The sequence below is a fragment of the Lagopus muta genome, chromosome 5 (assembly GCF_023343835.1).
Source record: "Lagopus muta isolate bLagMut1 chromosome 5, bLagMut1 primary, whole genome shotgun sequence".
In the NCBI taxonomy this organism is placed as follows: domain Eukaryota; kingdom Metazoa; phylum Chordata; class Aves; order Galliformes; family Phasianidae; genus Lagopus; species Lagopus muta.
In genome coordinates this window covers 4,640,603-4,652,898 of record NC_064437.1, presented here as the reverse complement: position 1 = coordinate 4,652,898, position 12,296 = coordinate 4,640,603, and the positions used below count along the sequence as shown (strand labels likewise).

Here is a 12,296-nt window from a genome sequence, read left to right as displayed (position 1 = left end):
TGCATTTTGAGACTTAATGGCTATGCTAAAGCAGGTGTTTAAGAAAACTAATCTAGCCTTTCACATCAAAGAGACAATTAAAATACTGACATACATTTATAGTTGTTCTATTTGCAAATTCTAACCTTGGGCCCATCCTGGTAAATTCTTATAAATGGATCATTCCTTGTGCTGAAAATTTATTTAAAACAAAGGCCAGAGACTTAGTACAAGTCTCAAGGTCAACAACGTGGCACACAGCCTTTCGTGGACTCTTCAAGGTAAGAACTTACAGATGGGACAGTCTGGGTATCTTAAAAGAAAGCTAAATAATGCCAACATCAAGCCTAGACAACGCTTCACTTTGCAAAAGATAAAACAATAAACCAACCCTCTTAATATCCTCTATGCATTTGATGATGTAGCTTCTTTTGATTGCCTCTTTCACTGCATAGGCATCGCTGAGGATTGTCAGGTGTTCCTCCAAGGCCTGCTGAATAAGACTGCAGGGTAACGTTGGAAGATGAGCCAGCTCCCAGAGCACCTCCAGAACCTGGTGGAGGAAATAAAAAATGAAGACCTAGGAAGCACAAAGACTAGAAACCCTACTTCTACTAAAGAGAAAAGAACTGCATTCACATGCCTTTCCAGTGGTTGTCTCCACCCGTGCTTCTCGACCAATGCGCCCTATCAGGCTCAGCAGCTTCTGTCGCACTCTGTCACTCTCTGTTTCCCAGCTCTGTACAGCAAAGAAATAATGTTCACTATTACAGCAGCAAGCACTCTGTCTGTTAAGCCTCAGAATATACAAAATACACAAGAATATAGTTTACAATTGTTTTACTGCAGGACAACTGAAATGCAAATCAAATACGTTCGTTCATGCCTATTTCCTCATTTTTGTTACTGACACAGCATTAGTTTGCCCAACTCCTTCAAAGATAAAATGTGAGGTCTCTTATAAGTACCTAATCACTGCATATATAGTGGACCTATAATTAACATATAGTCAACAAGCAGTATGGTAACAATCGTGCTTCTGGGTTAGTGAAAAATTAATATTGCAAGTGTTCTACGGCCAACTTTTTTCCTAAATAACATACAAATACATTTTTATATTGAAAATACAAGCACGTGTAAGGCACTTGTCTTTCAATAGGCTGGATGCACAAGCATTTTTTAACTAATTCTCTCCCTTAAGAATGCAAATTCAAGATAAAACCTACCTTTTGAATTAGAACAAATAAATGGTTGAGCTGATCAGAGCTAAATTTCACAGCTGCAGCAGCAATAATGGTATGTATGTTCTCAATCACAGTGGAAGATTGTCCTGACTGGAAAGAGGAAGGGAAACAGAAGGAGGTAGGTCTTAATCATAAATGAGATATCAAAAAAATCTTTAATGTAAGCATTATTCTACTATTCCTATCAAGGAGAAAAGTGCTTTGGACAGGCCAGAACCACAAGTTAGGAACAACTGACTCTGCTCCTTGCTCCACTGGTTTAAAGTCTCCAGAAACAATTCTAAAGCAGGAAAGGGCACATCAGTTTTACCTGTGGTTCAGCCACAGTAGCAAAAAATAGCTTCCTCACCGAAGGAAAGGAAGGTCCATCTAAGGAAGTGCTGAGTCTGTGCTTTCAAACAGATGTAAACAAGCTTAAGAGAACACTGTGCAAAATATTTACCATATTTCTGAATAAATTATTGTGGTATTGAGGTAGAATGAGGAATACACAGCACTCAGTCAACTGTACACTGTCTTTTATCAGCTGAGGAACCTAAAACATGATGCATGCAAGGACTAGGATTTCAACAGGAACCTAGTGATACTATCTGGAATCATCAACCCTGCCTTGAGAAAATTCAGTTTCGCAGACTCTTTAATAATTCAGGCTGTGGGATGGTGAAAAGTTCTTTGTTGACAGAAGTCTTGTGAGGAAGTTATTGCCCAGAAAGTGCTTCTGAGTTAGACAAATTTCATTCTCACCTTTGCTAACTTTAATAGAGTTTATACCGATACAAAAGTGTATGACAATATCCTGTGTCTCCCAGGGAAAAAGCCAAGCAAATGCAACAAAGCAGATAATGAATAGCTAACATTCCACCAGCTAATGAACCTGGTAATAAGAAGTAGTTATTTTCACAGGACAGTCTAAAAGCAGCCACCTTGTCTTGATTCCTTACCTGAATTCTCCAAATTTTAGTGAGTTCATCTAAAGACAATTTACTGCCCAACAGTTCAATAATTCCCTTTATACGATCACAGTACTGTGCTTGGTCTATATTACCTATGAAACAAAAAGTAGCAACTGAATTAATTTATTTCAATCTTTAGATACAAACCACGTTAAAAGGATCAAGGACAAAGTTGTTTTAATCTTAAAGTTCTCTATCTTTATCTTTAAAAGTTCTTTATCTTTATCTGAGAGAACTTTTTCTCTCAGAGGGTGGTCGGGCACTGCCATGGCCTGCCCAGAGAGGTGGTGGAGTCGCCGTCCCTGGCAGTGTTCAAGAGGCGTCTGGACGACGTGCTGCGTGATACGGTTTAGTGCTAGTGGTGGCAATGGTGATGAGAAGACGGCTGGACTGGATGATCTTGGAGGTCGTTTCTAACCTTGTGATTCTATGATCTATCGCTAAAGAAAAACACAATTTCCTTCACTTATACAGGCTTAAAAATATACATAATTAAGCTGAGAGTAAAAACCTCAGCTACAGCAAAAGATGTTTGCACCAGTGTCAGAGGACCAGGTGACAGCAGGCAAACCTGCAGTTTTCCTATCTCTCTTTTGATGACGACAAAATCCTTTAACTCCTTTGTTAGCAGTGTCCAGTTAAAATGCATTGAAAAGAACAGATCACATTCTACATTCAAGATGTTCAAAGCACACGTCAATAGTCTTTGTGAAAGCACTTACCTTCTAGAGCAATGGACAGGACAGAATTTTCTACCAGCCAGTTTAGTAATCTGTCTGTATCTATTGCATTCTTCACTGACTTGGACACAGTACTGTCTTCTATTAATTTGGTTACCTAGAAATTGCAAAACGTTGGCATTTCAAGGATGCTTTCCACATGCAATATACATAACGTAATCTATTCAAAATGTTTCCTATGAAGCTTGAAAGTGTGAATTCTGAAATATTTTAAGCACAGGAGGGTTTTTTTTTTTTTTTTTCTTTTTAGTAATTAGTAGTTTGTTTATCTTAAAAATAATCTGCCCAAAGGCAAAATCTCCCAGGCACTGGTCTGATGCAGTGGATTCTCATACCCAGTCTGACACAGAAAAGCTTGCCTGTGCTGTGTATTTCTAGAGATACAGCAGAAGTGGGTTATCTCAGGCTTCTGCCTGTGATGCTCAAATAAAGTGCCCTATTTTTATCCAACACAGAACTGATACAGCCTTCTCTCTCCAGGGAAAAGTTGTAGAAAGCATACATTTCTGCTAGGGCCTTCAAAAGCAGCACTTACATAACTTCACCAAAGAAACACACTTATAATTAAGAACCACAGAGTAATCAGGTTTAGCACCTCAATCTTCCCTTAAGCAAAAAGCCCAGAAGAGGGACTCTAGAATACTTTACAATGTTTGCAGAACAAAAAAAGCCTTTTCTGGAGACATTGAATTAACATAAGTTCTGGAAAGAAGAGAGGAATGAAAAACTCTATACTTAAAATCACAAGTCCCAGGAAAATCTTCTCTTCCATTTACATCTAAGAGTTTAGCCCTGGTCCAGCTCCTAAATGTCAGTACAATGAATATTCATAGTAAAAAATAAAAATACTTAGTATAATAATCTGATATAGATGGAATAATAATAATCTAAGATTAAGTCTCCCCCTCCCAGCCCTCCTTTTATTTTTTTTCCTTTACAATGGGAAGGAAAGAGAAAAGCAACATGCCACACATGCTCGGAATTATCAGGGTGATCTCAGACAGAACAATGAAGGAATGGCATACGCTGTTGCTTATAAATGAACCTGGAATTATAACTCCTAGAAAACGTTCAAATATTGTCTAGTTTTCCAACTGGGTGACCACAGTCTTGGCAATGACTACTAATATCACAAATATCTCTTGTCTTTTTTTTTCTGCATTTAAAGTGAGCTTCTGCTATGGCAACAGAATTTGTTAGGCAACATTTTAAGGCTGTGGTTTCAGTAGCTTACAAACAGTCCTCCCCAGCTACACACGTGTGCACCCACAAACACACCCACACGATGCAAACCTACTTCTTTGAGGGAATTCATTTTTGCACTGAAGTGAGGCGATTTTAGCATGCGCAGCAGAATGTCCAGCCGTAAGTCATCTACTGCAGTTACTAAATCAGGTTGGAAGCGCATACACAGCAGCTTAATACCAGACAGCAGCTCGGGGATACTGACTAGTCTCTGTTGAAAACAGCACAAACAACAACAACAAAAGGACAAATAAAGGCACTGCTGGTTCTGGTGTTCTGTTTCAGACTCCAACGATGCACAAAGAGGTTTAGTGACCATTACAGACCGTTTGATGGGTGGCTGAAAGCATTACTTGTCTCAGAATTTCTAGCGTACAACAAAACCTATGGTTTAAATAGTGAACTCTCCTACTACAAATATGGTACATTAAAATGCTCCTTTGTTGATACGTAGCCTACATGAACCTTCCTGCTTATGATTCACAAAGGTATGTCTCAGTAAAAAGTTAACACTCAAATTGATCAGAACTGAATGCCAAATTCAGTGCAGTGTAAGAGGTAGTCACAAGTTACATGGCAATTTTCACAGAAAATGGGAAAATAGTTTTAAAAGGGCCATAACATCAGAAATCTACTGAAAAGAGTTTCACATAGAATTGGGTAAATGCAGGGTAGCCACTTCTCATATTTTGGGCTAAGAATTTCAGACAGAATTCAGAACAGGCTGTATCTGTTGTCAATGAAAGCAAGATTTTGTAATCTGTATTACCAGCATTTCCAAGACACACAGTAAATTCTCCTTAGATACTTATAAAACATTACCTTGTCTTTCAAGTCCTTCTCTTCTACATTCTGCACATATTTAATCATTTTATGAATGACTGGATCCAGCATGGGCTAAAAAATACAAGAAAAAAGCATGCCAATCATTTGATGCTTCCTGAAATCAACTACATTACTCAGAAGATCTGGCTGCAGCAAGATGAAAATACTTAGCTGACAGCTCACAATTATCTTAGCTATAAGGCAACATCTGTAACATACATAAAACTACCCTGCTACATAAGTCCAGAAATAGAAGCAGTTAGACAAAGAAGCCACTTCAGATCACCACAAAACAGGTTCACAACGGCTACCCCCAGACATGATCCAAAATGCATTGGTTTTTAGATGCATGTACCTCGTTGACCCCCTTGACTACCTTCTCTTCAAATAAAGACTTTCAGCCACTTATTAAACTGGGACTTTTTGTTAGTGAATGTAGGTGTGAACCCTGCAGCACATTTGCAAATTCACAGATCATGCTGTGTTCTCCCCTCCACCCCCCCACCTTGTACCACAGTTTTTCCGGTCTAAACTCTCATTACCATGAACTCCTCTGTCACAAACAGAAATTACAAACAAAAATCCATATATCAAGTGAAATCTCTTCTCCGCATGCTTTGTAGTGTGGAAGCTTACTAGCAGCAGTTCCTGTGCTTCACACCACTGCAGATGCAGATTAGCAGCTAAGGATGGAAAATGAGCCTGATCATTATCTGAACCCTCTATTCATCACCTCCAAGATACTCAGAATGGTTCCTGTACTCGCAGTGCGAGTTGTGAAGGCTTTTAGAATTAGTCACCCGTTCACACTAACACAGCTATAAACCAGCTTTCATTCCTCTTATTTTTCAAATTGCTATGACGAGAAAAGCAGGTTCTCCTCTAGATATTTTCTTGATACTGAACTGCTCAAGTTTTTATTGTAACATGAAGAGACCCATCTAAATTTGAGCAAATGACTACAGTCACATTTCATAAGGCTTTACTTTCTGCTGAAAAGAAATCATAACGAAGATGTCTTACCTGTACTACAGAAGAGTTAAGATATTCTGCACAAACTCCAAATGGTTGAACTAATGCAGAGATTGCCTAGAAAAAAACAACAAAACCAGCACATATTTGGGTGCACATTTACAAGGCTTTTTCAGAGTTAGCAATCTATACCTCCAGAGGCAGATGAAGGTGAATAAATATTATCTTGTGGGGAGGAGATCCTTCCTGATCTGAAACAGGAGGGTTTTGTTACATCTATACTCTGCAAAGACAGAACACATCAGAGAGAGTTCAAATAACTCTACTCTCCTCAGCCCCACTGAAAGTTGAGAAGGAAAATGCAGGAAGTCATTCCAGTTGTCAGAAAAGCTGTGTGAGTTGATGATCATCCACCCCAACCCATTGAAGAGCATCTGAAATGTTCTTTCTTGAGAAGTTTTCTGCTCCCCTGGATTTACCTTGTGATTTTAGATACATCATACAATAACTCCTTGGCAGTTGCATGCTTCAGAAAGAATTTTTTTGAGACATTTTCTACCAAAGCGTTAGTCTGTACAGTCATATTCTCTTCCACTGTTACAACCCAAAATCACTCCCTTGCATTTGTGAAGAATCTGGCCTTGAGTTTGGTACCTATCATGCAAACACAGTTTCTGCTTTGATATGTTTTAATTTTTATGCAGTCTTGTATGAAGTCAAGGGTTGGACTTGATGATCCTTGTGGTCCCTTCCAATACAGACATTCTATGATTTTCAAGCAAACTCCATCATCAAGAAATTACGTGCCAATTATTTGCCAACAAAGAATACCAAAAGTAGTTTCTTCCAAGAGCGGATCAAAAAATTATGAAGTTAAGTCCAACAGCAATCAGAGGCCTGAATTTAGTGATGCTGAACCAGACTTCTTTTGTAAGTAAGCAGATAGTAGTTACTGAACAATTTTCACTCAAAGTTTCTATGGCACTATAGGATTGAAATTGAATTTCCTTATTCCTCTACCATGCTCATTTGTGGGTTTGTCTTTTCATTAAGCAGCAAGTATCAATACTCAAAGAAATGCTGAATTCTCTCCAAATGGCAGTTTATTGAAAACAGGTTAATTTTATACTAGGGGACAAAATTCTAAATGACATAGCTTTACCTTGATCTCAGCCTGAAAGAAGATACAAAGTCTCCTGAATATAGGTAAGGAAACTAAAACCAAAGAAGTTTGGCTTGGCCACCAAAAATTAGTTCAGAACTGCTAAATCAGTCAGTTTTTGAACACAGCTGTTGAAGGACTACTTAGGATTAAACAGTATTTGTCTTCCTAGGAACTTCTTTCTTCATTTCTATAATGAACGACAGGAGTTAAGTCACTTCCTGCTAAATGCAGCTAGATCTGAAGGAAACAAAACCAGTGATCTACTGGTAAATATACAGTGAAACTAGACTGACTGATGTCTGTGAGGCTGAAAATCAGACAGAAAGGTACACTAGTCATTCTCTTCTTTCTCTGAAGACTCAGAAGATCTCTTCAGTCAGGACTCTCACGTACAACCTCATCTGATCTCCAGTCTGACAGCATTTCTCCAGGGCTCTCACTATTGCTCCAGTACCAAAGCAAAGGCAAGAACGCTGCCAAAAGCAATGTTATTGGTTCTACATGAGTTGAGTAATGGAAAGAGAGAAGCCTGCTGACAGATAATGAACTTACCCCAAGCTCAATGTCTTCTGAATTGAGTTTAGACTGAATTGCTGAAAATCCACCCAACTCTGCAAACTGAAATAAAATAATCAGTATTTTATTTTCCAAGTATGCTATTATAGAAAATACTCCATTGAGAGTTCCTGGGATAACAATTATTCCTCACTAAGCAACACCACATACCAACACTAGCTTTAGGTATTCATGAGAATTCAGGGATGCAGTGGGGAATGCAATGCAATTTATGTGTGGTACCAGCTTAAACATCAAGCTAGAAACTGCCTCAGGTAAAAACTGACATAGGGAAGAAAGCCAGACCACATAAAGAAATGGCTAACACATCCAACTGGGAAACGTCACTGCAGTCTAAGCTGAGTTCTGTCATTTCTTCCAGGGACAGTTATCATGCTGTGATAAAGATGCTCAAGGGAGAAGGCAGCAACTCAGCAAGATGTGTTCAATAAGGCCCTTTCCTAGATTCAGTCAGGATTAAAATCCTAAACTATTTTTTGTGTTTATAACCCTCTGAAAAAAAAAAAGGGAAAAAACAAGGAGAAGACAGGAGGACACTATTATCTCTGAGAAACAATGAATTCAAGTGACAGTTTAGGGGACTGGAGCACCTCCCCTATGAGGACAGGCTGAGGGAGCTGGGCTTGTTCAGCCTGGAGAAAAGAGGCTGTGGGTCACCTCACTGCAGCCTTTCAGTACCTAAAGGGAGCCTACAGAGGGGAGGGGAATCAACTCTTTAAAAGGGTTGATATGTGTAGGACAAAGGGACATGGTTTTAAGTTGAGGGAGGGGAGATTTAGGTCAGACATCAGGGGGAAATTCTTTACCCAGAGAGTGGTGAGGTACTGGAACAGCTGCCCAAAGAGGCTGTGGATGCCCCGTCCTTGGAGGTGTTCAAGGCCAGGTTGGATGGGGCCCTGGGCAGCCTGGTTTAGCATTAAATGTGGAGGTTGGTGGCCCTGCATGTGGCAGGGGGGTTGGAGATTCATGATCCTTGAGGTCCCTTCCAACCCTGGCCATTCTGTGATTCTGTGTAACAAGTAACAATTCTGCTTGCTTTTTATTTACCTACCCTGTTTACCAGATCCACCAGCCACCCATGAGGTTCCTTAAATGATCAAAATATTAACAAATTAGCAAATGCAACACCAATGCCAAACATTTGTCTTCTGAAACACATTTGGATAGATACATTCAGCCAATAAACCCAGACCTGAAATGCATGCTGTTATTTCCCAGAAAACAGAAATGTGTTTATAACAGCTCCTTTGCTAAGTGTGCAGTTGGAGCTCTGGGAGGTTCTCATTTGCATCACCCATTTTTGGATCCTCCCTAACATGACTGACCATGCGTTGTGGTAACAATACACACTGTGGCTGCTGACTCACAAGCAGCTATATTTATAGCACATTAGCAGTGTGGAACATTACTAAATAACCTTTCCTAAAGCAGCAAACTGAATTTTCTTTCTACAGCCACTAACATGTTTCCTGGGGAAGATTTACAACACTGAGGCTCCTTTTTAAGACCCACCTGTCTGGAACAACTGTGACAAGTCAGCACAAACCCAAAAAACCCAGCTCCTTAACAGTGTGTTTGTCAAAGTTACCCTAAAGGTGGGTGTCAGGAAAGCATGAATTCGAGTTATCTTGGTCATTGCATACTCAGCAGATGCCAGTCCTTAGATACAACAAACCCACCAGTTTGATTGTTGTGATAGTTTACACAGAAAGTACCCCAGTTTCAAGATCCAGGCTCCAATAGAGAACTGGGAAATCTGAGATAACAGGAAATCCAGTTCTACAGACCAATATGTACTCAACATCTATTTGTTGTAATTCTTGATGATAATTAAATGTTCTTATTTTATAAATACGTACTAACCAGTCTCTTCTGGAAGAGAAACATCAACCCTAAAAGCAGGTTTTAGGGCCATGCTCACCTTCTGAAACGTGGATATGGGTGACACGGCGTGCATGTTCCCCTCCCCAAAGACTTCTGCCCAGTTTCTCTGGCAAACCTTCATTCGATTCTTGAAATGATATTCATTGTCAGGGTTAAATGCCTTGAAAGAAAAACCCATGGAAACAAACAGCATGACTTTTGCTATGATTTCAAAAGCATTCTGAAGTTTCAATTCAGTACAGACAATACCCATGTGAGACAGATATCCATATAAAGGGGGAGATAAAGTATCAGTTTTCAAAAATTAGCAGCCATGTGTCAGCAGCTTTGAAGTATTTTTGAGAGCTGATTTTCAGAAAACCTGAATAGCATTCACATACTGAATTGCACATTGGGTGTTAAAAACCTGCAGTAAACAGTATCTGCAGATTGTAAGACAATATGCTACAACTTAAATAGGAGAAAAAGCAGTAGGAGAATAAATATCAAATGCCAGATACCCTAAGTTGCATACAAAACACAGGACACAATTTAAGACAATCATCAGTAAAGACTTCTACATTTTGATGACACTTGCCAGTGAATTACATTGAAGCCATTTTCCTTATTACTTAAGCAGATCCCCGAGTTTAAAACACCACAGTTATTAGAGGACAAATACCATTGTAAGCACACCAAGCAGGCCCACAGGAATAGGATCTTGCTTTACTCTTTCTGCAACCAGGTCGACCAGCAGCATAAGCATGTTGTATATTCCTTCGTGGATTTCAGTTCCCCATTTGTGAACAGCGCTGGATGTCAGCAACTACCAAGACAAAGCAGCAGGGCTTTTGGTTTGTTTTTCTTCTCCAGTTTGAGCAAAATCACATAGAAAAGGTAAAATTCTTCAGCCTTCCCCACCCTGATTATTTTCAGTGCAAATGTTTCCCCAGAGTGTCGTAATAATCACTGTCTGGTGTGTTACTTCAGATGCTCTTTCTGTACTTAATGGCTTAAGAGTTAATTACATTGGTTATTCAACTGAAGAACGCCTTAAGTCAGTCCCTGACAAAAAATACTTATCAAAGCAAACTGTTTTCTATTTCCACTCACTGGAAAGATTGTAACCTTTGCAAAGAATAACTGATATGCAACTGTTTGCAAAACGAACACATGACTATTAAGTCTTCAAGTGCTTGTTCCATGATGCTGCACTGATTCAGTCGTAATAACCATTTATCAGCTCACACTTTTTTGTTGGAAAACAAAGCACACAGAGAGAGGTATTACTGCTGCCTTTTCTCTAATGAAACATGCTCTTTGTGGTCTAATCTAGCTGTTTAAAGAGGACATAAAGCATTCACTTTGCATGTGTTATTTAATTTCTGCTTAAAGAGCTTTGTACTTCAAATACAATGATGTTCTGTACCATTTTAAGAAACAATAGAATCAGGTTAAATAGCTTGCAAAAAACTCAGCAGATTTTAACTTAGCACATTCTGAACTCGGATTTTCTTCTAGAGAACCAGTCTACATTTTTATTTCAAGTGCACACAGGGTTGAGTAAATAAGAACAAAATGCAAGTTTATTACTCTCATAGCCAAATACTTTTTCCCTTACATCTTCATCTTCCTTGAATACACTTAGATTTCAGTATTTTAAGATTAGGACCAAGTAGTTTTATTTAAAGGTGCATACACACTTGTATACATATGGACTGAAAACCAGGCAAGAAATTTAGGTAGCATCCAAAACAGAACAGCAGGAAGAAAAGTAGTTTGGGAAGCTCCATAGAGAACATTCACAATAAAAGAGAAGAAAAGCCAGATAAGCAGGTTAGGCAAGAATGGAGGTGAAAAGAAGTAAGAATGTTGCAATCCTTCAAAGAAGCAGCAAAAAGAACAGAGTAAAGGAAAGCTGATCCTGAACTAAAGGATGCATGTAACTATCTTTAAACCTGCCCTTAGGCTCCACCAATTGCTATAGAGCTCTTCATTAAAGTAGAAAAGGAGGAAAAAAAAAATATATATATGTTCAAGAGTTGCAGAACTGCAACTTAAGAGTATGATTTTAACCTAAGAACACACACTGGTTCCAGTTTCTGAAGTCTGGGTTGTAAGACAATACTTCCACCATGAACAACTCAAACGTGAACAAGGAATTAGTGTACTGCACCTACTTACCTTTTTAAATGCTTCAGGCATGCATCTGTCCATAAATCTCTTGCAATTCTCATCAGAATCAGAAAGACCTTCGCAGAATGGAAAGAGTGCACATGCTTTAAGTTTACCTTAGGAAGCTCAGTCTCAGTTTTTGAGTACATCAAGGAAAAGCAGCAGTAGAAGTGCTGGTATTCATGCATTATTAAGCACTACGCTTTTTCAGTCGCAGAAGAGCGTATCAAAAGAACTTTCCTTTTAGAACTACGATGCTTCCAACTGGTTCAGCTTCTACAACTTCTTCAAGCACATGAGTAAAACGTGCATTTCTCCCTTCCAGATTTATAACTAACTTCAGATCCCTATTGGGGCTACACTTGCCCCACCAAAACCAAACCTACTCATGGTCTTTTAATGCAGGTTAAAAAAAACACAAACCAGAACCACCAACAGCCTCCACATCTTATTACCTCCCTTTTGGCTGCTATTGGGCACGATGGAAAAACTACCTGCATTCTCACTCTGCCAGGAGCTGGGCACGATGCCTCTCCAACAAGCTTAACCATGGCCCAAG

General features: G+C 39.2%; 1 protein-coding gene across 3 annotated transcripts in view; it reads right to left on the bottom strand.

Annotated features, from left to right (window-relative positions):
* The window catches only part of USP24 (ubiquitin specific peptidase 24), a 60,552-nt gene that overhangs the window by 35,350 nt on the left and 12,906 nt on the right, over nucleotides 1-12,296 (bottom strand). For all 3 annotated transcript variants that reach the window (XM_048944091.1, XM_048944092.1, XM_048944093.1), the window contains exons 3-15: nucleotides 11,747-11,814; nucleotides 10,245-10,388; nucleotides 9,621-9,743; nucleotides 8,751-8,786; nucleotides 7,676-7,741; nucleotides 6,010-6,075; nucleotides 4,984-5,058; nucleotides 4,214-4,372; nucleotides 2,899-3,013; nucleotides 2,165-2,268; nucleotides 1,206-1,313; nucleotides 623-718; nucleotides 371-532 (exon numbers count right to left, since the gene is read on the bottom strand). In XM_048944091.1, the coding sequence (XP_048800048.1) occupies nucleotides 371-532; nucleotides 623-718; nucleotides 1,206-1,313; nucleotides 2,165-2,268; nucleotides 2,899-3,013; nucleotides 4,214-4,372; nucleotides 4,984-5,058; nucleotides 6,010-6,075; nucleotides 7,676-7,741; nucleotides 8,751-8,786; nucleotides 9,621-9,743; nucleotides 10,245-10,388; nucleotides 11,747-11,814 (1,322 nt within the window). The remainder of the gene's footprint in view (nucleotides 1-370; nucleotides 533-622; nucleotides 719-1,205; nucleotides 1,314-2,164; nucleotides 2,269-2,898; nucleotides 3,014-4,213; nucleotides 4,373-4,983; nucleotides 5,059-6,009; nucleotides 6,076-7,675; nucleotides 7,742-8,750; nucleotides 8,787-9,620; nucleotides 9,744-10,244; nucleotides 10,389-11,746; nucleotides 11,815-12,296) is intronic.